The sequence below is a fragment of the Desmodus rotundus genome, chromosome 13 (assembly GCF_022682495.2).
Source record: "Desmodus rotundus isolate HL8 chromosome 13, HLdesRot8A.1, whole genome shotgun sequence".
NCBI lineage: Eukaryota > Metazoa > Chordata > Mammalia > Chiroptera > Phyllostomidae > Desmodus > Desmodus rotundus.
In genome coordinates, this window is record NC_071399.1 from 52,209,125 (window position 1) to 52,233,550 (window position 24,426).

General features: G+C 40.5%; 1 protein-coding gene across 1 annotated transcript in view; it reads right to left on the minus strand.

The window, feature by feature from the left end:
* Nucleotides 1-1,298: 1,298 nt before the first annotated feature.
* TNFSF11 (TNF superfamily member 11) overlaps nucleotides 1,299-24,426 on the minus strand; it is a 36,516-nt gene continuing 13,388 nt past the window's right edge. Inside the window, exons 3-5 of the mRNA XM_024567374.3 lie at nucleotides 7,924-7,969; nucleotides 7,745-7,843; nucleotides 1,299-2,787 (exon numbers count right to left, since the gene is read on the minus strand). Of these exons, the coding sequence (XP_024423142.2) occupies nucleotides 2,366-2,787; nucleotides 7,745-7,843; nucleotides 7,924-7,969 (567 nt within the window). The 3' untranslated portion in view covers nucleotides 1,299-2,365. The remainder of the gene's footprint in view (nucleotides 2,788-7,744; nucleotides 7,844-7,923; nucleotides 7,970-24,426) is intronic.

Here is a 24,426-nt window from a genome sequence, read left to right on the forward strand (position 1 = left end):
GCAGACCACCTGCCACGTCAGTTCCCAAGTCTGGCTGGTACCCCCATGTATTGTCTCACTAGATCCAGGTTCTTTCCATCCCTAGACTTGGAGTTTTAGCTCATCTTTGAGGGAGTTAGTTTCAATAAGTTAAAGTAGTAATGGATATTTTAAATTCACTTTTGGAGCCTTTCAGCCCACCTCCTATCCAGCTGGATTTCATTTTTAGGCCTTCTGTGGTCCCTTGGATTGGGTTCAGTGCTAATCTCCGCTGCTCCCATGGCATGCTCTACATGCCCATATCACTTACCCCACCAGAACGGAAACTAGGGCAGAAAGAGTGCTGTAGTATCCCCAGTGCCTGCCACAGTGCCTACACATAGTTGGTGCTCAACAAATAACATGGAATGAACAAATGAATGTTTTTCACCTTTGGAAATGACAGAATTACATTATAGGAGCACAGGCAGCTGATAAGGCTCTCAATCCAAGACTGTGTCAGTGGAGAGCAAAGAGATTCTCCAATTGCTTAGCAAAATTAATTTTCCTTAACTCAGGGCTCAGCCATTGGGTTATATAATACTTAACTCATATTTTGTACCAATCTACATTAGATTTACTATTAGTTTTATAACAATAGGTGTATAAAAAATTGGCTAATGATTGAGTCTCTCCATCTAAGCTCTGCTCTTTATAAGTTCTTCTTTGTAACAGCTGCTACTTCTTTTCTCCTTCCATCCAGTCACAGTCTTCAAGAAACATTTATCCACAAATAACCAAGTGCCTTAAATTATGGCTTCCATTGCCTCCCCGAGTAGCCATTTTCTTCTCTCTCTCTCTCATGTGAATAACTAGCTTGGGTTGGACAGCTCACCCACATACATTTTCATGTGGATGATCATCCAGTCTACTGTTAATCCTTCTTCACTCTGGTAAAGTATTAAATGTTCCAGGATTCCTCCAGGTCAAACCATTGTTCTGTAAGGCATTACGAACTTGTGCAAAACACCATTTTTTCCCTATAAGTATTACATAAAATTTTCTTTTTTGAGTAAAGAAGTCTCTATTTTCTATCTGGCTACATTCTTGCATACAAATCCCTCACAAAGTATTTTTCAAATTCCAAAGTTAATTAATTTAATTGAATCTGTTCCTAGTTTTAATTAAATCTGCATTTCTCTGTTACCTTTGGAAAGATAGAAGCCACGTTACAATATTGGAGAGGACAAGATCACAGAGTAAGACAGGTATTACAGAGAAGCACAAAATCATAAGGCAGATTTTCTTATAAATTTATTTTTGTACCAAAAAATGTTTTAACATTCAAAGACGTTTTTATTGTACAGTATAAAATAACTTCCACTAAATTAAAAAATGGGATTCTTTTGCTAAGTCACTGATAACTTTTCCGTTTAAAATGAAAGTAAAATTTATAATTTTCAGCACTTGTAGAAAAAACACCTGTTCAATAATTATATAAATACTGTTAACAGATTCCAGTCACCCATTATGTATCTTTTTTGGCAATGTCAGCTTTCTAAAGTCAATTAGCTTCTAAATTTGAAAGGCATCTGGTGGCTAACATCCAGTTTATTATTCGAGACATCCATTTTAATATTTTTTGCACAGATTTGACAAGTCTGAAAGATCTTAAGTTAAAAAGAGTAAAGAAATATAATACAGTTGATATTAACAAACAGCATTATTTCCCTTAGCTGCAAGTTTCCCCTAGGGGATTTACAAAGTGCACCAGTTAAATATGTCTGTACATTTAAAACATTAAATATGTCAACAGTAAGACATTTTTAAATATTTTGAATCAAATACTATAGCACAAATATAATTTACAATACTTTGCACAGAAATCATTACATCTGAAATATAACTTTAGATATTATATAAAAATACATATATTCTCTCTCCTCACTAGAAAAAAGTATTTACTGGCAGGTTCCAGCATGATGTAACAATTCAAAAGAACATAACCCTTCAGATTTGCAATTAGATAACAAACACACTCTCTACTTCAGCTGCATAGTAGCCATAACTAAGGGCTAGATCCACAGAATTAACCCCTCTCATGGCCTAAATGCAGTTTTCCATAATTGCTCCAATCTGGTCGAACTCTAGGAATTCATTAGAAAATTAAAAACCACTGTGTAAGAAAGCCCTTCAGACTGTAACACACCTTAAGTCCAACATCTTCCTTTGGCTATAAATACACATGTTCTCTACAGCATCAAAAGTTTAGACAGAGTCCTCTTATACCATGTGGGCCATACCTCTTAGTAGTTTTACACACCTATATACATCTTTCTTGGGTTGTTTAAAAGCATAGTTCCCATGCATCCTAAGAAATACATGATAATGCTCCACAATATGAGGGTCAATCTAAATCTCGTACTTTAAAAGCCCCAAAGTACGTTGCATCTTGATCTGGATCCAGTAGTGAAGGGTTGGATACCTCAATGCTTATTTCCTCACCAGACCGTAACTTAAAAAACCCTCCAACGTTTATGGAGTAAAAATGGAATTCAGAATTCCCTGACCAGTATTTGGTGCTTCCTCCTTTCATCAGGGTATGAGAACTTGGGATTTTTATGCTGGTTTTAGTGACATACACCATCAGCTGAAGATACTCCGTATCAAGGTCTCCCGAAGTTTCGTGATGTCGAAAGCAAATGTTGGCATACAGGTAATAAAAGCCATCTTGGTTGACTATTAGTTTTCCATTGCTGAAAGTCATGTTGGAGATCTTGGCCCAGCCTCGATCATGGTACCAGGAGGACAACCTCACTTTGTGGGAACCTGAGGAGAGGAGAGGTACAGCACTTAAAATCCACCCCTTCAATGACAAGGACATCCTCACAATCCTATGAGGTTGGAAAAAAACATAGCATAACAGTCATTGTTCAAACAGGAAAATAACTTTTCACAATTTATTTTCTAAAAGGGGAGAGATACATTAAGATGTACTTCATGCTCTCTGGTAGGCACTCATTCTTCCTGCCCTTGAGGAGCCTACAGTACACCGGGGATAAATATGGTATGTGTTCAGGTAGGAAGTCAGTCATGAACCCTGATAGGAAAGGTGCAGCTAATTGCTACGGGAAGTCAAAGGAAGAAGAGATGGTCCCCTAAAGCAATCAAGAACAACTTTGTTGAGTTGCTACTGAGCCTGAGAACTCAAAGGAGAAATATAATGCAGCCAACAGAAGCAGAAAGTCATTCATAGTTGAAGGAAGAGAACAAGCCAAACACAGCTGAGACAGGATGCAGGAAATAAGGAAAGGTAGAGAACTTTCATACTTCACAGACTCCATCTTCTCTTTCAATTCATGGAAATGGTATGTAGAAGGAGGTGAAAGTCTGGGTCACAGTAATTTTGACCAAAGGGTCAAATTTCTAAAACTCTATTCTCATTGTTGATTTTCCCCTCCTCCAAAAATCCGATTGCCTCCCAGACTCACAGGACTGCAAAGATGCTCCCAAGGGAGTTCAAGAAGAAAACATTCCTGCCATTGCACTCCCCAGCGTCGCAACTTCACAGGATCCTTCATGACCAAAGTGTCACAGAACCCCTCCTGATGGACCAGAATTCCTTCTTAGCCCCTTCCTACCCTGAAATGTGGAGACAACAATCCTCACGCTGCCGTTCTGGAGCACTGCAAGTTCCTAAACAATCTTCTAAATCAGCAGCGTATCCAATGGTTTTAACAGCTTAGGTATTTAGTGTATTGTGTTCGGTTAAAAGTTGTCAATACCTCTATACCCAATTAATCAATCATTTTTGCTTATAGGAACACCTATTATTCAACAAGGTATCAACTAGTGGGGGGAAAGTTGTTATGCTGTGGAAAGTCCAAAAATACATTTATCCTCCAAAAGCTCTTGTAAATACATATACTAAACTAAGGTTGGCATCTGTTAAGATTTCAACACGGCAAAACAGAGCTGAGCAGTATAAGACTGGGGTTGGGTTAGCCTCTGCAGCCAAAGCAGCTAAAGAGAATTTCGTTGCTGCCTACCACCCACAAAAAACAAATCAGCCCATGATGGGTCTTAGGTTTAAAGCAGATTCCACAGATCCATCAGATCTGGTAACCCTCTGGTTATAGTGGGTTTTGGGGAGATTCTTTCAGAATCAATGAACCATACTGGCTATCCTCCCAGACTAGTCCAAATCCTGGGGAGTCTTGAACACCTGCAGTTTTCTCTAGAGAGCCACAAAAAGGAGAATGCTCTATGGTTTCTGGAGGACCACTAGGCAGCCTGGAATATGGTCTGGAGACCTCAAAACCAGGCTGTTCCAAGAACCAACCAGAGGTGGTTGGGCAAATGAAAAAAAATGCACAGAGGCCAAGCTACAGTGGGGCAACCCACAATTAAGCCTGTGAAGTGAAGGCCTGCAGTTGGAATCCTTCTGTCCAAGGACAGTATGTTTACTGAAATCCACATCTCATCCATGGGAGGGTGCCAGCATGAGCCTGAGAAGACTTTACAGGCTCTGCTGCCTCCAGGACCCACAACAACACATGTCCTTTTTCACTGGAGGTCCTACCACAGGTCATTCCAGATTCAAACATCCCAAATGTAAATGCCATCTCATGGTCCCAAGTGAGTCAAGGTGAGACTACAAGACTATGCATCACATCCTCATAAATACCAGTAACGTAATTTTGCCAGACTGATAAATAGCTACACAATCCCTTGGCAAAGCTAACAAGATTAAAGATGTTTTCCACCTCAAATTATCACATTTCCTTCCTTTTCACCCTACTCCTAAATTCAATTCTTATGCAATCAATTATAGTCTTACAGTTTATCTCCTATGATGACTGTTAGAGAGCCGCAAAATGGCAAAGGTGAAGTCTACCCTATCAATGGGATAAGTATGCTAATGTTAAACCAAGGACTCAGAGATACGACCTGGGTAGGGAAGGAAAGAATATGAACTGGAGAGGGGAGAAGATGGGACCCTTGACTACACACTGCCCCCACTGTTAACTAAAGTCAGGTGGAAGGAGTGTCATTTCCTAAGAAACAGTTCTCTGTTTTTATCCACTCATTCATCCATTCACTGATCAATTTAGTTGATCAACCATTTAATAAATGATGTTGTGCTTCCTATGGGCATTCCATTTGCCCAGAATTGAGAATTCTATCAAGCAGTATACCCTCAAGGCACTGACCACCAGTAGTGGAGAAACCGAGAACTGGGCATATACAATGAAAAGTATAACATTTTCGTTCCTGCATGTCACATAGCCCATGGTGAAGTTCAGTTGAAGCAATTGACAGTGAAAGCTCCAGAAATTAATGGCAATCAGGAGAGGTCAGCCCAGGGAAAAAACAAAGGAACCAGAGGACACGGAGGACTTGGATCAAACGTAGGTGGGCTGAGAAAAGAGAGTATTGTCAGTGAGGCAAACTGTTCAAGTGAAGGATGGAAAACACACAGTGCACAGAGGAGAAAGGATGACTCCTGAACAGACAACCGTGGGAGACAAGATGGAAGATGATGCTGCGGTCATGCTGAAGGGCCTCTCAAAGCAAATTGGGGTTTCCATCATTAATGAGGCATGCTGATGAACTCTCATCCCAGTCCCCCAGTCTCTACGGTCATGGCTGTTAGGTTGGAGAAGAGGCCGCTACAAATTTTTAGCCTGAGGATCCCCCTAAAGAAAGCCACTTATTCTGACCTCACAAAACATTTTTCAATGCATTTTATTCAAAAAGCTTTGCCAATGCACAAGCTAACAGTCAATAGATGGAAGATTCTGATTTTTCTTCTGCGTAATTAAGTATTAAGCGGAGGCCCAAAATGAACATGCAAAATTAAGGCCATCTTCCTCTGAAATATCTAGTACTGGCCAAAACTGGGATATAAAGATAAATTGGACTCAAGGGGCTGTTGGTTCAGCCAGAGGAGCAAATTCTATTTTCTCAAAGAGAAGCATACACTACCATATATCACTCAGTCTCAAACTCAATAACCATTGGAAAATAACCAGAAATTTTGCCTTGTTTTTTGGCAATGATTTGATGCAAGGTGCCTGGAGAGAGAGCTTTGAAAGTAAAACATGCTTGTTATTGCCAAACAGTCTTTGGCACACAGTCTAATGCAATATTTATCATATGCCCTTTAAAATGAACTGAAGAGATAGACGCAGAGTACATTCACAGCACACACAGCTGATACATCCGTATAAATTTGATTGCCTTTGCTAACATGCAAAATAGTTTTACACTCAGAAAATTACTGTAGCTCTACCATAAGGTGCACACACACACACAGAAAATTTGTTTATGAAGCAAGTATCTGCAACAGAATGAGTAGTTTAGGAAAATCTTCTGAAAACTAAAGAGTCAGTTTCTCACTTTCTATGTCTGTAGTCAGGAAAAATCGCTTCATAGCTCATGTTATGATGATACAGGTTTCAAAATTGTTTACTAAAACCTGGATTTTTTTAACTCCAAGAAATATCGGCCTTAAATCATTTTTAGAACAAAACAGAATATGTATAATTATTTAATTAAACTCAAATAATAATAACAAATTGTGCTCCCTGGGCACTTACTAAATGTCAGCTTCCATGTAGGAATGTTAGTGCATTTCCTCATTAAATCTTTCTAGCTACCATGAAGTAGATACTATCACTAACCCAGTGAAGAAACAGGCACAAATGATTCCAATAATTTGCATAAGGTCACACAGCCAGTAAATAGCACAGTAGGGTCACAAACCAGGCAGTCAGACTTAGAGCCCCTGCCTAATAGAACTACATCAATCTACTTTTCACAGAAAAAAAGAGGAACATAAGAGCTTGAAATTTATTTCCCTCTGAGAAATCCAATTGGCCACAAGGTACTTAGATAATAACCTATAATATAAAAATGCATGAACTTGGGAATCAACTAGAGTGGAATTCAACTTCTAATCCTGCTACCACTGTGACCTTGAGCAGGTAAACTACGTGGACCTCAGTTTCCCTGTCTGCAAAATCTGAATGATAATCACTACTTTGCAGGGTTGTAGCAAGGATTAGAGATAATGAATACAGAGTAAAATGCCTGATACACATAGTGTGTTGAATAAATGGCATAATAATAGTAACAATAATAATAGCAATAATGTTCAATTGTCACTCTAGCATAATGTTCTTTGTAATCTTTTTGATGCTCCAATATCCCAAAAGTAAGCAGTGAGGATTACATGAGGAAATGGCTCTGGGGCATTCAGGTACATGACGGGCACAGAGCTCTGGGCTTCCTCATTTCCAAAAGATCATCAGATCTCTGTCCACTGAAAGAGGAGTATGTTTCATTTTCTAGAGATACTGCCTCTTAAATACCACTCTGTTGAGCCCGTACCTGGAACTCTGCAGGAGATGGTTGAGTATATGACTACCTGGATGACTTCATGCACATCCCAGGTCATCAACAGGGATGTGTCACCTTCAGCTTGGGTAAATATAGATGAGCGTAATAAGGGATTGTTCTTCCCAGTTATGCAATCTCAACTGGCAATCATTTAAATCTGATGATCTGAAAATGAATATTGTGGTGATGTCCATTCTGGCATGATTGAGAATCACTGTTTCCACAATGTGGATCACCCACTGAATACTAAATGATCTTTTTTCTGACCTAGAAGTTAAGTGTTCTCAAAAACTTGGTAACGGGCTAATAATAGGTCTGAGTAGTCAAATGGGGCTGATAAGTGACTTGAAATTTTTTTAAGCTGGGGACAAATGCAACTTACCTGATGGGATGTCAGTGGCATTAATAGTAAGATGAGCATAAGGGTGAGTATCAGGCTTGCTCCTCCTGGCCAGATCTGACCATGAACCTTCCACTGTAGCTGGATATGAGAGAAACCATGTTAGCCCAAAGAGTAGTGACTTTATGAGATTTTAGATATTCATACAGAGCCATACTTACGTTTTTCTGCTCGGATATGTTGAGATCTAACAATATGCTGTAATTCCTGAAATAAAAAGAAAGAATTTATTTATATTTTTGATAAAGCAGTAAGAATTCAGGACTGTTGGACATACCATAAATAATCCTCTTTCCTTTAAAATATGCTGGAAGTATAATCATATCATAACTATTTGATATCTGGAAGTTCACCTCAAAGAATTATGTTGATATGCTTAATAAGTAGACTGTCTAACAAAATACTGTCTATCAAAATACTTTGGACAGTAAGAGAGAAAAAAGACAAGGTAAATTATAAAACATAGAATAATTGAACATAATTAAACATTTGTAGCAGGTACACAAATGGAGATAAAGTTATCTAGGAAAATGACAACTACCACAGAATACAGGACCCTCTTAAATCTTTACAGAGGCTCTTCTTAAGTCTATTTCATTAGTAAATGTGTGTTATAACACTACAGGGAAGAGAGAGGTACCTAGCTCCCAGTGGTTAGTTTTGATTTTAAAAAGCCATAGTTTGTTTAAAGCACTACATGGAAGTCTAAGAGCTTTTAGAGTACCAATAATTAACTTAAAATATTGCTGCAAACAGGGGTTTAGAAGCATGAGTCAGAAAAGGAAAGAGCACAAGCATGTAAAGAGAGTAGGTAATTGTGTATCTTAATTAAACCCTGCGAACGGGGGATCCAACAGGTGAATGCATGCTCACCTGAATCATATCCAGCACCCACTTATGATCAAGACTCTCAGCAACATGAGAATAGAGGGAACATACGTAAACATAATAAAGGCCATATATGACAAACCCACTGCCAGCATCATACTCAATGAGCAAAAACTACAAGTGTTCCCCTTAAGATCAGGAACAAGACAGAGATGTCCACTTTCACCTCTTTTATTCAACATACTACTAGCCACAGCAATCAGACAAGAAGAAATAAAAGGCATCCGAATCGGAAAGAAGAAGTAAAACTGTCTTTATTTGTACATGACATGAAACTGTACATAGAGAACCCCAAAGATTCCACCAAGAAACTACTAGAGCTGATAAATGAATTCAGAAAAGCAGCAGGATACAAAATTAATATCTAGAAATCAGCTGCACTTTTATATGCCAATAACAAACTAACAGAAAGGAAAATTAAGAAACAATCCCATTCACAATTGCTTCCAAAAGAATAACATACCTAGGAATAAACCTAACCAAGGATATAAGAGACCTGTACATGGAAAATTGTAAGACCCTGAAAAAAAAAATTGAAGACACAAATAAATGGAAGCACACGCTGTGTGCATGGCTAGGAACAATTAACATCATTGAAATGTCCATACTACCCAAAGCAACCTATAGATTCAACACAATTCCTGTCAAGATTCCAATGATGTATTTCACAGAACTAGAACAAATATTTCAAAAATTTAGATAGAACCACAAAAGGTCCTGCATAGCAACAGCAATCCTGAGAAAGATGAACAAAGTTGGAGGAATCACACTATTTAGTATCAAACTATATACTACAAGGCCATAGTAATCAAAACAGCTTGGTACTGGCATAAACACAGAGATCAATGGAACAGAATAGAGAACCCAGAAACAGACCAACAGCTGTATAGCCAATTAATACTTGATAGAAGAAGCAAGCACATACAGTGGGATAAAGATAGTTTATTCAGTAAATGGCGTTGGGAAAATTGGACAGATACGTGTAGAAAAATGAAATTAGACCACCTTCTTATACCACATGCAAAAATAAATTCAAAAAGGATCAAAGACAAGTATTAGACCCAAAACCATAAAAATCATAGAAGAAAACATAGGCAGCAAAATCTTCACCATTGCTCATACCAATTTTTAATTGGATATATCTCCCCAGGTTAGGGAAACAAAAGAAAAGATAAACAAATGGGACTACATCAAACCAAAAGTTTTTGCATGTCAAAAGAAAACATCAACAAAATAAACCCACGGAATGGGAGAATGTATTTGCCGATACATCTGATAAGGGGTTAACATCCAAAACTTATAAAGTACTTACAAAACTCAACACCAAAAAAAACAAACAACCCAATTAAAAAATGGGGAAAGGATCTGAATAGACACTTCTGTTTGTCCAAAGAGGACATACAGATGGTCAATAGACATATGAAAAGATGTTCAATGTCACTAATCATCAGAGAAATGCAAATTAAAACCACAATGAGATACCATCTCACACCTGTCAGAACTGCTATCATCAATAAATCAACAAACAACAAGTGCTGGTGAGGATGTAGAGAAAGGGGAACCCTTTTGCACTGTTGGTGTGAATGCAGACTGGTACAACCACTGTAGAAAGTAGTGTGGAGATACCTCAAAAAATTAAAACTGGATCTGCCTTTTGACCCAGTGATCCCACTTCTGGGAATATATCTGAAGGACCTGAAATACTAATTCAGAAGAACATAAGCACCCCTATGTTCATGCAGCATTATTTACAATCTCCAAGATGTGGAAGCAGCCCATGTATCCATCAGTAGATGAGTGGATGAAAGAACCATGGGACATTCACAGGATGGAATTCTACTTGGCTGTAAAAAAGAAGAAAATTTTACCTTTTGCAACAGTATGGATAGACCTGGAGAACATTATGCTAAGTGAAATAAGGCAGTCAGAGAAAGACAAATACCATATGATTTCGCTCATATGTGAAATATAATGAACAAACTGAATTAACAAACAAAACAGAGATAAACCCATAGATGGAGAGAAGATGACAGCTAGTAGTGGGGGTGGGGTTAGAAGGTAGAGGATGGAGCAAAAAGGACAAAGGACCCGTGGACATGAACAACAGTGTGGTGATTGTTGGGGGAAAGGGAGGTATAAGGGGGCTAAATGGTAATGGAAAAAAGTACAATTAAGATTTTTTTTTTAATAGCAAAATAAAGAAACCTTTTTTATTGGCTATGAGGAATAAAGTAAATTGGAAGTAATGGCAAGCTTTTATCACTTGTATTTTCCTAGCACTGAATCCAGAGAAGGATACCATAAAAATAAAGACATTTTGCCTTCTTAAAAAAAAAAAAGATCTTAGCTACCATTAAATAGGTGGAGTGAACAACACTTTGGGCTTTGGCCTTGGTTTAAATCCCTGCTCAGCCACCTATTTATATTGAGGATGTTAATAGTAACTCTATCATATGGTGATTGTGAAGATTCAGTGAGAAAATGCATGTAGGCACTTAGCAGTATCTGTAAATTCATATTTCTAAATACTAGATTTGCTCTGGAGAGACTCCTAATTTCTATCATTGGGATGATCACACATGCTAACTAACCATCCCTCCTCCATGTTGTTTAAAAGATAGGCCATATAGCTTAAGTTCTTTGAGTGTCTGGAAGTAATTGCTTTGAAAAAGATGGTAGATAGACAGACAGTCAGACAGAGATCCAATAACACAACTTCAAATGTTAACAGTTAAGAAGGGTAGAAATGAGACAACACCGACTCTTTGCTCTATCTTTAGGAGCCCCAAGATAAATGAAAATCTATTGCATTTGTGAAGACCCTTGGAGGAGACAGCACAGCTGTCTTTATTTACCTATTCTAAAATCCTAAGGAATTGGCAGTGTGACTGACTTTTAGAAAGAAACCTTAGAGGCTCATCCAAGGCCACCTCCTGCCCTTGCTTCGACCCATGGCAATGCACTGCACCGCTCTGGGAGCATCGTTGACAGGAAAGTCTAGGCAAATGCTGCCCCCTTCGAGTTGTGTAAGGCAGTGGCCCTTACCAGGCATTGTTCTTCTCCCCACGCCAGCCAACTTTTTTCCCCATGATGACCTCCTCTCTCCTAAGTCTCACTCATAAACTTTGGATTCCCAATAGTATCCTGATTTCTGGAATTTCCTGGCTTGGTCTCTCCTACATTTACAACAGAGATTTTATATATGCACAATGTATCTCTATAAATTGTATGTATTTATGTAAAATATACACATGTATAAATGTAAACACACATATATTTCCTTATACATTTATAATGGATATATATATAAATATATAGTATATATATTAATATATTTATAATACAATATATCTTTATACATTTATATATGCAATATATGTTTACTATCTCTTAAAAAGTTGGAATAGGAACCTTCATGAGAGAGAAATGTGGAGATTTTGTGCCCCTCATTTTCCCTCTAGCTTGGCTCTGCCACATCATCAGAGGGAAGAAGGAGGAGAGGAAAAGGAAGCAAAGTCAAGTATGGCATATGCCTACAAATTCCTGTTTCATGCTTTTCTACCAAGAGAAACACACTTATTGTTAACATAAACAAGGAAAGAGACGTTGTGCTAGCTCAGTGGTTTCCAGACTTCAGCATTCTTCACAGTCTCTCAGAGGGCATGTTGAAACAGTTTCTGATCCAGTAGGTCTGCCGTGAAGCCTGAGAATTTGCATTTCTAATAGGTGAGCTGGTGCTGCAGGCCCGGGGCCTCAATTTGAAAGCAGCAATCCCTCTCACACCCCAAAAGACATCAAGATGGGCTAATCTGAGAATTTCTTGAAGCATGAGACCTAAGTCAATAAAGCACAGGCTCAAGTCACTGATGGAGCGGGCAGGGAAAGTTTTTTCCCTCCCTCCCAGAAATGGAAGTCTCCTGCCCACTAAATCAGCGGTTCTTAGGTCAGAACTGCCACAGAGCCTTTTTGTTACAGGAAAATCCAGTAACCAGCACCGTTCAGAAGCACTTTCAATGTGTGCTTTAAAAAAAAAAGACCTGTGGCATAACCAAGGATGAATTAAAACTCTAGCTAGAGACTCGTGAGGTACTGCCGCTTTCATGTCGTATCTGTTGCTGTGTGCCCACAGATTGCAGTTCCTCTCGGGAAACAATACAGAGAAGTTTCCATGAGAAAAGGGGGATAAATAATATGTCTATAACCTTAGGCTACAAAAAAGTAAATTCTCAATATCTGTTCTTGTATCCTCCCACCCATAAATTTTTTGCACTCTAAGACTGATATTATTAATCTGCATAGATAATAACCACAAACAACTTTCTTCTAAGACTACACTTTTGGGGTACCCTGGCTCCAAACCCAGCTAGTCTAACTCAATTAGATGTTGACTTGGTAGTTTTTAAAAGTAGCTCCCCCAGGTGATTCTAATATGTAGCAGGTACTGAGAAACATCGTTACTATTGAGCATTCCTGTGGAAAGTTGTTTGGTGACATCTCTATTTAGTCATAGATGCATTATACCCACACACTTTATATCTATTCCACATAATGAAATTAAATAATCTCATATTCATAGCCAACAAAGGGTTTTCCCTGCTATGGTCATACTTAATATTTATTAGTATCAGAGGCTAGGTAACTATTATTCACCTGATTTTTCAGACTGGGAAATGGAGGCAGTAAGAACCGCCTTATAAAGCTGGGAATGGACCCTATGCCTCTCAACTCTTCTTCTGGAGCTAAAAGCCCATAACCCTTTTTAAGACACAGTCATCAAATATAACCCTGAAAGCTGAGAGAAAAGTGTCAGTGGCCAGTGATGTGGTTCAGCACATGCTACTCCCCAAAACGGCACCTTGGCATATTGAATACTTTAAAGCTGAACAAATTTGAGAAAGAGCCAGTGCAGGAAGGACTACCGGACTGCCTCCTTCTCCCCCCAAGCAGGTCGGAAGACCCTCATGTAAGAGATGTGCTCTCCAAACCTAGAGGAAAGAAACACCCTTATCTTTAAGACCAAAGGATGCTGAGAAAAATCAGAATGAACAGCCTTGCCAAGTTCGCCCCGGTCCCCTGCCCTCAGCTCATGCTCCTCTGTCCTGTCACATCGTCCCGCACCCTTCCGCTCCTCGTGAAACCTAGTTGGAGCATTCAGGTTAACTGTTTCTTCAGGTCTTCATTTCCTTAGGAAAGTTCCCATGTCACATAAAACATATATATTTGCACACTTTTCTCTTGTCCACCTGTCTTTTGTCAGTCTAATTTGCAGGGCTCCAGCTGGAGAAATTAGGAGGGCAGAGGGGAAAAAGGATCTTTTTTTCCTTCCTTACCCCTGTGAAGAGCGTGGTTCCCTCTCCGAAGTAATAACTCAGAAGGGAGGCACAGCTTGAGTGGGGATCCGATGAAAAGAGCCTCCACATCAGGGAACATGGTCTCAGAACTCCCAGGGGCTTCTGAAAACAGTGGGCTCAGCCCTGGCTGAGCCATGTTCACAGCTTGGCTGGTGAAGCCCCCCAAATAAGCTGTGCAGATCCTGAGTGTGAGAGAGGGGCATCACATACATCTCCAAGTTCACTCCACAGAGAGAAGCCACTTTGTTTTGTCATTTTTCTCAAAATCAGACACTTTGTTATGTACATCTAGGCATGCATGGATCTTTCTTGAATTCCCTCCTAATTAATGTTTTCATTTTCAAGATTATAGGAAACCCTTCTGGAGGAGTATCCAAATTCACTCCAACTGACAATTCCACTTATTTTTTAAGCTTTGAATTAACATTTATTTTCTTCTACATTAGTTCTATACTTCTGTCACATTAAGTGTTTTAAAATTTGCAGAGTTCTTTATTCCCCAGTCTTATCATTCAGATGTTGTTTCTGGTTACTTTAAATTCAGAAAATTCTAATTATCTAATTTGGGGAAAACACTACAAAGAATATCCTAATTCCTCTCCTTTGAACAAATTAGTCTGATAAAAAAATCTTTTTTAAAAGTGTTTTTATCTTATTTTAAATCCAGGTACATTGATTTTTAAAAACCAATCAGATAACTCTCTGGATAAACATCAATTCAATTATACATTGTCTACACTACCAGAATGCCCACAGTTTTGCACAGAAGTGTAGATAGCTTTGACATACTCCCAGCAAACAGCTTCCAGCAGAAGCCAGAAACAGTCTCCAGGGTGAAGAGGAGGGACAGAAGGCCCTCCCTGCAATCTTCTCTTGGCTAAGAGCCACTAAGAAGAACCCAACGTCCTGTTCCCCAGGAAGACCAGAAATCTGTCTTCTCAGAATACAACATGTTTAGCATCTGCTACATGCAAGGGACAGAAATAATTGCCTCTGGGTTCTATCAACTACCCAGGACAACTTAGGATCATTACCTACAAGTTACTAAGAAAATTCCCATGAATGAATTAACTTATTTATGGTCACACTGTAACAAATAGGCTTTTCAGAGAATTTATGCATTTTTAGATAAACATAATTTCCGCCTAAATTATGATAGCTTCATTTCACCCTTCAAAACAGGACAAAAAGGAAAACTGAACCACTGGCAGGCAGCCAAACAAATCGCTGCCAATCCAATGGTAAAAGAAAGCCTCTGACATACTGCCACCTAGTGGACGTTGTCCAACATCGACAAGCCTGAGGCGCCACAGCTAGGCTTTGCAGATTTGGAACTGTCTTCTCCCACTCCAAAGTCTTGAAAACAATAGAAATGAGGAAATTTCACAACATTTTAAAAAAAATCTTCTCATTGTGGTAGTTTTATATTTAGACTGCATTAACTTTTCACCTTTGCTGTCAAAAGTACATTTGAACAGACAGAAAACAAACGATAATGATTTTTTTTTAAATCTCTTTTATTTCACTCACAGAAAAATGCTGGAATTTCACAATTTAACCTCCAGGAAAGAAAGTACACAGAAGATCAATGTGATTGTGTAACTGTGGTCCCTAACATTGCCTTTCTTCAACTTCTCCTGAACTCAACATCCAAGAAGTGCAATTCCCAGGGGCGTGACAAGGAAAACACGAGGAGAACAAACCACGTCTTCAGTCTGTTGGGGCCCGCCAGGCTGATGCTCATCTCTCTGCATGTTTGAGGATCTTTGGCCAAACATCAGGAGTAGAGAGACACCCCAGAACTTGCTCAATCTTGGTAAGTCTGGGCCACTTAGGAGAGGTTATTCTACATAAGAATAAAAATACCTGTGAGTACTTTTAAATCCTTTGAGCAGTTACGGGAATTTCACTCCAGGTAATTCCAACATTTCCAGCAAATGGCAACTAAGCCTGACTCTGCAGACTCAGCTGGATAACTGCCCCGAACAAGATTTTGATAACATTTCAATTCAAGAGTGATGTTATTAAATGGGTCTTAAGTTTGTTTGACTTCAGTGGGTTTTTTCCTTCTTTGTCTTAAAAAAAAATACTATAAACAGATTTAAGCTCTTACTGATGACATCCCCAGCTATAAAGATTCCCTGAAAAGGTCAAATTGGTGCAGTCTGGGTTTATCAGACTGAAAATCCCACCTGTGCATTGTGATGTGAACTGTGTGATCCGTGTGGTACCCGTCAATCTGAGCATAGAAGAAGCAATTTGTACAGCCAGATGCTTCGGAAACCATTGGCACCAGCTCCTAGCCAGGGTCTCAGGTGGCTGCCTCCCTCCACAATTCCAGCAGCAGCTGCAGGGACATCTGGCTGGTTGAACAAGGATTTAACACCCCGTTTGCCAGATATAATACAGGGTTCATACACTTGTTAACATATGTAATGCATTTATTTTAACATCTTAATGATAGCCTTCAAGTAATTCTTCTCCAACCCAGTTACAAGAACAGTGTATTCATCAGCCGAGTTAGCACATGAATGCCACACATGTGTTGTTTCTGAAAATGAATAGTCAGTTTCCTATTCCTGCAAAGAAGTCCTGCAGACTTCCACCTTGTATATAGCTCAGAAATTCATCCCCTCTTCTCCAGCCAGAGAACCACTGCTTTTCTTCAAGTTTCACATTTCTCATTAGGATTAAGGTAACAGCCTTCTACCTCCTTTCCCGGTCTCCTGCTCTCCTCAGACCGAGAGTACACACAGGAGCAAATCCCTTCTCTTCTGAAAACCCCTCAGGGGCTGCCTGTACACTTCAGAAACAAGTTCTCATTCCTTACAGGGCTTATAAGGCCTGACAAAGAGACAATTCTGAGATGTTCTAAATTAAAATCACAGTGGCCAGAGAGTAAAAGAGACACAACATTTAGCCTTGTTAATAACTGTGGACCAGCTCAGACAAAAGACTGCTTACATTCTCGAATGTCTGTTGGAACTTCAGATTGATTTCCAGGTGGCTATTTCCACGGATTTCTGAGCCGGACACCGTCCAACTCCAGGAGCCTCCACTTCTTGTTACCTGTTGACTTTCTGGATGCAGCCCAGAGCCGATCCACCGGAGTAGACGCTTCTTGTAGACTCCACCTATCCCAGAGCTGCCCCCTTTCGCTTTCTCCCTCCCTTGCTTGTAGCTAATGTAAATTCTCCCAGAGGACTCACATCTTTCTCCCCTCTCGCACCACGTGATGTATAGAAATCCTTGCAAACGCCGAGAAGACGGATGTGTTGTCTTTCCTACCTGGTCATGCTGCTATTGGTAGACTCCATGTACCAAACCACCCCCCCCCTTTTTTTTTTGCCAGCAATGACCTAATGAGCAATTTCTTTTAAAAAGAAAGTTAATTTTGTTTTGTTTTGTTTTGTTTTGTTTAACAGGCCTTGTACAACTAGGCTGGCTACTGTTCTAGGTTTTCCTGTTATTCCTCCCCTGTGCCCCCCAAGCCCCACTGCCCCTAAGGATACCCCCAGATGCCAGAGGTGCCAGCCACGTGGAACTACTCACAGCCAGTTTTCCCGGGAGCATCCTGCCCTCCGGTTCATGTGGACTTGTGTACAGCTGCTCCCTCAGATGGCTCACATTTATGGTAAAGATTTTATTGCCATGCTAGTTTTGTTTACAGGGCACAGAAAGAATACCCACCAGGTGCTGTGCAGAGACAGGATTAGAATCAGTGTCTTAGCCTCTTGCCTTCTTCCTCTTCCAAGGCTCACACTAACCTTCAAATGCACAGAACATGGAGGGACTTTTCATATGCACCTGGATGAAGCTGGAGACCCCCCAGTCCCATATGAAGAGTCAATAGTGACCATTCAAAACTACCTCAAGTCAAACTCAGATCAGAATGTAATCTGTCACTTACGTATATACTATGAGCTGTGTAGTGAAGTGTCTCAGCCCAGGCCCCCTGGAGCAGAGCCCTATGGATTTCCAGGACTGGAGAAGACAGGAGCGCTGGGGTCCAGGGAGGGCAGGTCCTCACCATCCCCACTGCAGGGATGGAGCACTGGCGGGTGGAGAGCACACCAGCAGGAAGCAGGAAGGGAGAGGGTAGACGGAGCACAGGCTCCACTAATCCTGAAGATAAGAGCCATCTCGGACTTAAATTGTTAACTTTACATTTTGATCCTTAAATAATTTATTTCTTAATATAAATTACTCATTTGAAAAATTCTCCAGAAGATAAAGCCTTAATGAGCATACTACCTCCCTCACATTCAAGTACCCGCTCTTAGCCTCCTAATCTCTTTACCTCCTGCTTGAATCACCTGCCACCATCCCTTGGTGGCCCTGAAAATTCTTGGGGAAGAACTTTACCACAATGTGGACTGACCTCTTCCTGCCACCTCAAGCACAGTCCCCAAGGGCTCATTTCTCTCCGAAGAAGCTGGCCGATTAGAAAAGAGGCGTCTTTGCAAACAGATAATGTGATCTCCCCACCAAGGGGCTGAAGAAGAGAGTGCCCTTGTTTCCTAAAGCAGAGGGATGCTTTCCCAGCGGTGTGATGGCTATGCTGGGAAGAGGACATTAGTTTTTACTGTTTAACCTTCATGGTTTAAATGACAAAGCTTCTTCTACCATTAAAGGTCCCCTTAGGTTTTCATAAAGCAGTCTTAAGACAGCATTATTAGTCTCCATAAACAGCCCAATTTTAAAATGTCTTGTGCAACAGTACTTGTTTAAAAAGTACCACACTTGTTTAAAAAGTGTGGTGTCAGGGCTTGGCAGAGTGACTGCAGTGTGGCGTCCTGGTCAGCCTGCTGTGTACTGTGTCTCTGCCTTCTTCTGCCACTTGAAACATAACCATGGCCCCTGACACGAGGGCAGCTGTCGACATTCACAAAGCATCTTCTCTGAAGAAGGCTTATTCTCACACATCCTCCCAGAAGTGTTTCTGGTGCTAGGATGAGACTCAAAGAGAAACAGAGGTACAAGGTCAGCCACTGTGGACAAATGAGGCCCAGAAGGAAAGGGGCAGAGTGGCCAGTGAGGGGCCTCCCGCCTCAAGGTTCCTAACATGTGGATGCTCCAAAGCAGCAAGAAGCAGCCCTCTCAAAGAAGCAGGAACAACAGTATGCTTCGGAATGACCTCTAGCACTTTGCAAATGTTTCTGGGCTAGCATCTGGCAATATTGAACAACCAGCCACTTGATGACAATAACAGTAGGGATGGGCAAAGATCACTCCCTTATTCAGTAAACTTATTCTTTAAACTTTCGTTGAGCCTGCCATGTCCTTGCAAAGCTCACATCTGAGTGAGCCCCAGCAACGTCAGACTCTTACAACTGATGCATTGAAGGGGTGAATACAAGAAGCCCTGGGCATGCACAGGAGGGACTCCTAAGCCCCAAGGTGGGCAGCCAGGCATCAGTGTGGGCCTCCTTCCAGAAGTAATGCCTGAGCTGAATTTTGAAAGACAATTAGAAAACTAATTACAAAGAATAGCCTGAAATGGCATAGAAAGGACCACACACAAAGACCCATAATGCATTCACCCATCCATTCCATAATATCTAGTGATGGCTGCCAGAGGCCAGGAGTCCCATGGGGTGCTCAGGATGCTGTGTCCCCAGGATCACAGCAGGGAGGCAGAGGCAGCTGGCACAGCCAGGTTCAGGAGGGGCCAGCACTTCATGTTGGTGTGGCCACTGAGCACCAGCAGGGGCAGAGTGATGAGATGGGGTGCAGGCAGTGAGTCTGGAGACTTGGGCTGGAACATGGACACACAGGACTTTGTGGTCCATGTTCAGTAGCTCAGACCTTAGCCTGATGACTCCAGGGTTCACCAAAGAATTTTTTAAAACATTTTTTATTGTTGTTCAATTATAGTCATCTGCATTTTCTCCCCACCCCTCCACCCCACCCCAGCCAAACCCACCTCCCTCTTTTGCCTCCACCCTCCCCCTTGGTTTTGTCCATGTGTCCTCCACAGTAGTTCCTGAAAACCCCTCTCCCCACTATCCCCTCCCCAATCCCCTCTGGCTATTGTTGGATTGCTCTTAACTTCAATGTCTCTGGTTATATTTTGTTTGGTTTTTTTCCCTCAATCACCAATCCAAAAGAACCTATGGACCCCAATGTTCATAGCAGCACAATTTACAACAACCAAGTACTGGAAGCAACCTAAGTGCCCATCAGCAAATGAGTGGATCCAAAAACTATGGTACATTTACACAATGGAATTCTATGCAGCAGAGAGAAAGAAGGAGCTTAGGAGCTTATACCCTTTGCAACAGCATGGATAGAACTGGAGAGCATTATGCTAAGTGAAATAAGCCAGGCAGTGAGGGAAAAATACCATATGATCTCACCTTTAACTGGAACATAATCAATAAAAGAAAATCACCAAAGAATTTTTTAAGCAACAAAGGAAGCAACATGTTCAGATTTGCATTTTAGAAGTTATTCAGCTGTGAATAAGTGAACTAGAGGCTGTGAAACCATGGACAGGGTGGTCACTGCACTGACCCAGGCAAGAAATGGTGGTGACACCTACATTAAGGAGATAGCAGTAGTAACACAGAATAGAGAGAAGTAGTAAAGGTTTTGTGAAAAGGTAGAATTCACAGGATGGGGGTGGGGTGAACAGTTAGTGAGTAAGAGTGTAAGACCGTCTTCCGGCTTCCAGTTGAGGGTGATGGGGATGACCATACCATGGAAGGGTAGATCAGATGAGATGTACTGGGGAGGAGAGATTCTGAGCTCACCAAAACTTCCTAATGAATATGAGCCTTACAGTCTAAACAAAAATAATGATAATGTTATTATTTTTACTACCGTTGCTGCCACTGCTACGACTACTACAACTACCACCACCACCTCCACCTAGTGTTCTTGAAGGACAAAGATTGAGGAATGGTGCAGCACCCTAGTGATGAGTAAACTATGTGGGAGTAAAAGTCTCCCAGACCCTGAACCTCAAAAACGTTCAATCAAACCATTTGTTGTTTGCTCATCTCAGATATAGATTATTCTCTGCAATGTCTCAGACCCACCTTTTTACACCACACAGGCTTGATCCTACTTCTCAAACACAGTCACTTCATTCAGTAGCAGTTTCCCTGTCCTTCAGCAGCTCTCACCTCTCCTTAGGATGCTTACACACCTACTCAGTGCCGGGTACTATACGAAGCCCTCCTGTAAATACAGACCAGCCCAACCGGGAAAGGATTTCCAAAATCATAGAGCCTAGTCCTGAATTACCAAATCAGAGTATTTGTGACAGATATGGGATTTATTTATTTATTTATTTATTTATTTAAACAAGGACCCCAGATGATTAGGACCAGCAAGTATGGGAAACAATGCCTTGGGCACCTTCTCTCCAGTCCCACAGGCTGTACTTCTCTTAGGATGAGCCACTCCTGGTAGAGCACCCAGTCTGTGTTTCACCACCCTCCTCTGCAACCCAGGACCTTCCATTTTGTTTGCTTCAGAAATCTGAGTGCAAGATTCCATGCCATGTAATTAGATGCTCCTCTTTCTGGCATGGCCTTTCCCTTCTCTTTTTCTTTAAAAATGTCAATCCAGTGTGTATTTTCTTCCATTCTGGAGTTCTTCTAGCATGAAGATAGCCCACCTTTGATGACACCACTCACTGATTATTTCCCTCTTGCAAACCACCCTACCTTTTGTCCCAGGTCTCCCCTCAGTTGAGCACATTACAGCCAATAACCCATGGGTGGGCAAAGGCAGTACATGGCCTTGAAGTTATAGGAAAATTCTGTGGGTCTTACCTCAGCTTTCCCATAAAGACAGCTTTTATAAATGCTAGATATGACTGGGGTTGATTGAATTGCAGTTCCCAAAACTGTTATGGCAAACAGAGATGAAATCCCATTGGAAAACCACTACATGACTAACATCTTGATTTGGGAACATCAGTGCCCCAACCCAAAGTTTCCTTGTGGGTTTACAAGAAACTTTCTTGGGACACATACTCTTACACACAAAGGCAGAGATGATGAATGGAGTTTAATTTTTTCCCCTTGTCTTTTTTTTTTGGGGGGGGGGCAGTGTGCACTTACTAGGAAGCAAATAAGAAATAATGTCTATACAACAACTCTAATGATTATGATTTCATAAGCAACTAAGGTCTACTCAAATTCTATTTAATTCCCCATGTACTTTAGTTTTAAAAATGGAAATAGGCTTCTTGTAATAATTGACATAGGAATTCTAAAGGGATCAGCTTTACATACAGAAAAAATAAACACTTTGATGAAATTTCTGGTTTTAAATTAATGTTCTTGAATCCAAAAAACCTACTAAAACCTGCAGATGATGTTCAAGTTTTATTCAAAGGTCACAGAGGCATATGCCTAACCAGACTTTTGAACGTTCCTCAAAAAGCTATATGGTATTAAATTTACTTTTAAATTTCTTTTTCCTGTAATTTAAATATTTCTAAAGTATTTTAAACTTTAGAAAATAAAATCTTGACCATTCAAATTTTTCATGGATTTGTGTATTCAGAGTTAATTAACTCTTGCTCACATAGTGACCTCATTTGCCTGCCTAAATATGGTTTAGTGAATACTAGAGACTGCCCATTGTCCCCTAAAATCCACTCTCTCCCTTTTTTTCTCAATTAGTTATAGGAAATCCCCTTCCTCAAGCTTTGTTGGGCAACTGCCATTCAGCTACAGACAACATTGTGCAGCCTCCCTAGCAGCAAGGTTTGGTCTTCTGCATAAGTTCTACCAATAGGATACTACTAGAGGTGAGGATGTGTCAATTCCCAGGTACTGCCCTCAGGTTTTCTTGCTCTCTCCATTTCCTCTGTCTGGAAATGACAACAAATAAAGAAAGGGCTTGGTCCCAGAGATGGACGGGACCTGTTGAGGATGGAAAAGTCTTCCCACTAACCCTAAATTGCTCTCCTCTATATTATTGCATGCAAGAGAAAACACTTCTCTTTTATTGAGTTCACTGAATGATGGGTCTCTTCATTACAGCAGCATGGTCTATACCAATAACAGTGAATATTTCATTGAGGATCAAAGCATGTGAATCTTTGGGGATAAAGTTCTTACTATCAAGGGATAGTTTCCATTCACATTTTGAATTCTGCAGGAGACAAGGTTAAGTATGTACTGATCTCAAGGAAATAAGAAAAAAGAATTTCAAGTAAGATTTAATTGTTCAAAAATGATGACTCTCTGGTCTTATTTCTCATTTTCCAGTAAGTATTTGCAGGGTCAGAGGCTTACTGATTCCAGGAAATACAGGGATTCCTTAAAAATGGGGGACTTGGGAAACCAGCATCCAGAACTTTACTAATAGCCTACTGTTAATGTAGGTTAATAAAGCCTTACTAATAACAAAAACAGTTGATTAACATATTTTGCAAGTTATCTGTATTCTATTCTTACAACAAAGTAAGCTAGAGAAAAGAAAACATTATTAAGAAAATCAGGGGCCAAGATGGAGGTGTAGGTAGATAAACTTTGCTTCTTTGCACAACCAAAAGAAGGACAACAACAAATTAAAAAACAAAAAACAACCAGTACTGCCAGAAAATTGAACTGTATGGAAGTCCAAGAACCAAGGAGATAAAGAAGAAACATTCATCCAGACTGGTAGGAGGGGCGGAGATGTGCAGCCGGGGTGGAGAGGAGGTGGCAAGGTGGTGGCAGGCGGTCCCATATGTGCATATGGATAAACTGGGAGTGAGATAGACCATGCAACTGAGGGTTCCAGTGCAGAAAAATAAAGCCTCAAAACCACTGGCAGTAAAAACCTGTGGGGGTGAGGTGGCAGGAGAAACTCCCAGCCTCACAGGAGAGTTTGTTGGAGAGACCCATAGGGTCCTAGAATGCACACAAACCCACCCACCACAGAATCACCACCAGAAGGTCCCAATTTGCTTGTGGGTAGCAAAAGAAGTGACTGAAAGCCAACCAAGAGCTCAGAAAGTAGCATTGTTCCCTCTCAGACCACTCCCCCATATACTGTGCCACAGTGCAGTGATGTGGATTGCCCCGCCCTGATAAATACCTAAGGTTCCGCCCCTTACAATGTAACAGGTGTGCCAAGACAAAGTAACATGGCCCAAATGAAAGAACAGATCAAAACTCCAGAAAAACAACTAAGCGATAAAGAGATAGCCAACTTATCAGATGCACAGTTCAAAACACTGGTAATCAGGATGCTCACAGAAATGGATAAGTATGGTCACAAAATAGAGGAAAAAAGTGAAGGCTATGCAAAGTGAAATAAAAAAAAATACACAGGGAACCAACAGTGAAGGGGAGGAAACCAACACTCAAGGCAACGATTTGGAGGAGAAGGAAGAAATAAACATTCAACCAGAACAGAATAAAGAAATGAGAATTCAAAAAAATGAGGAGAGGCTCAGGAACACCTAGGACAACT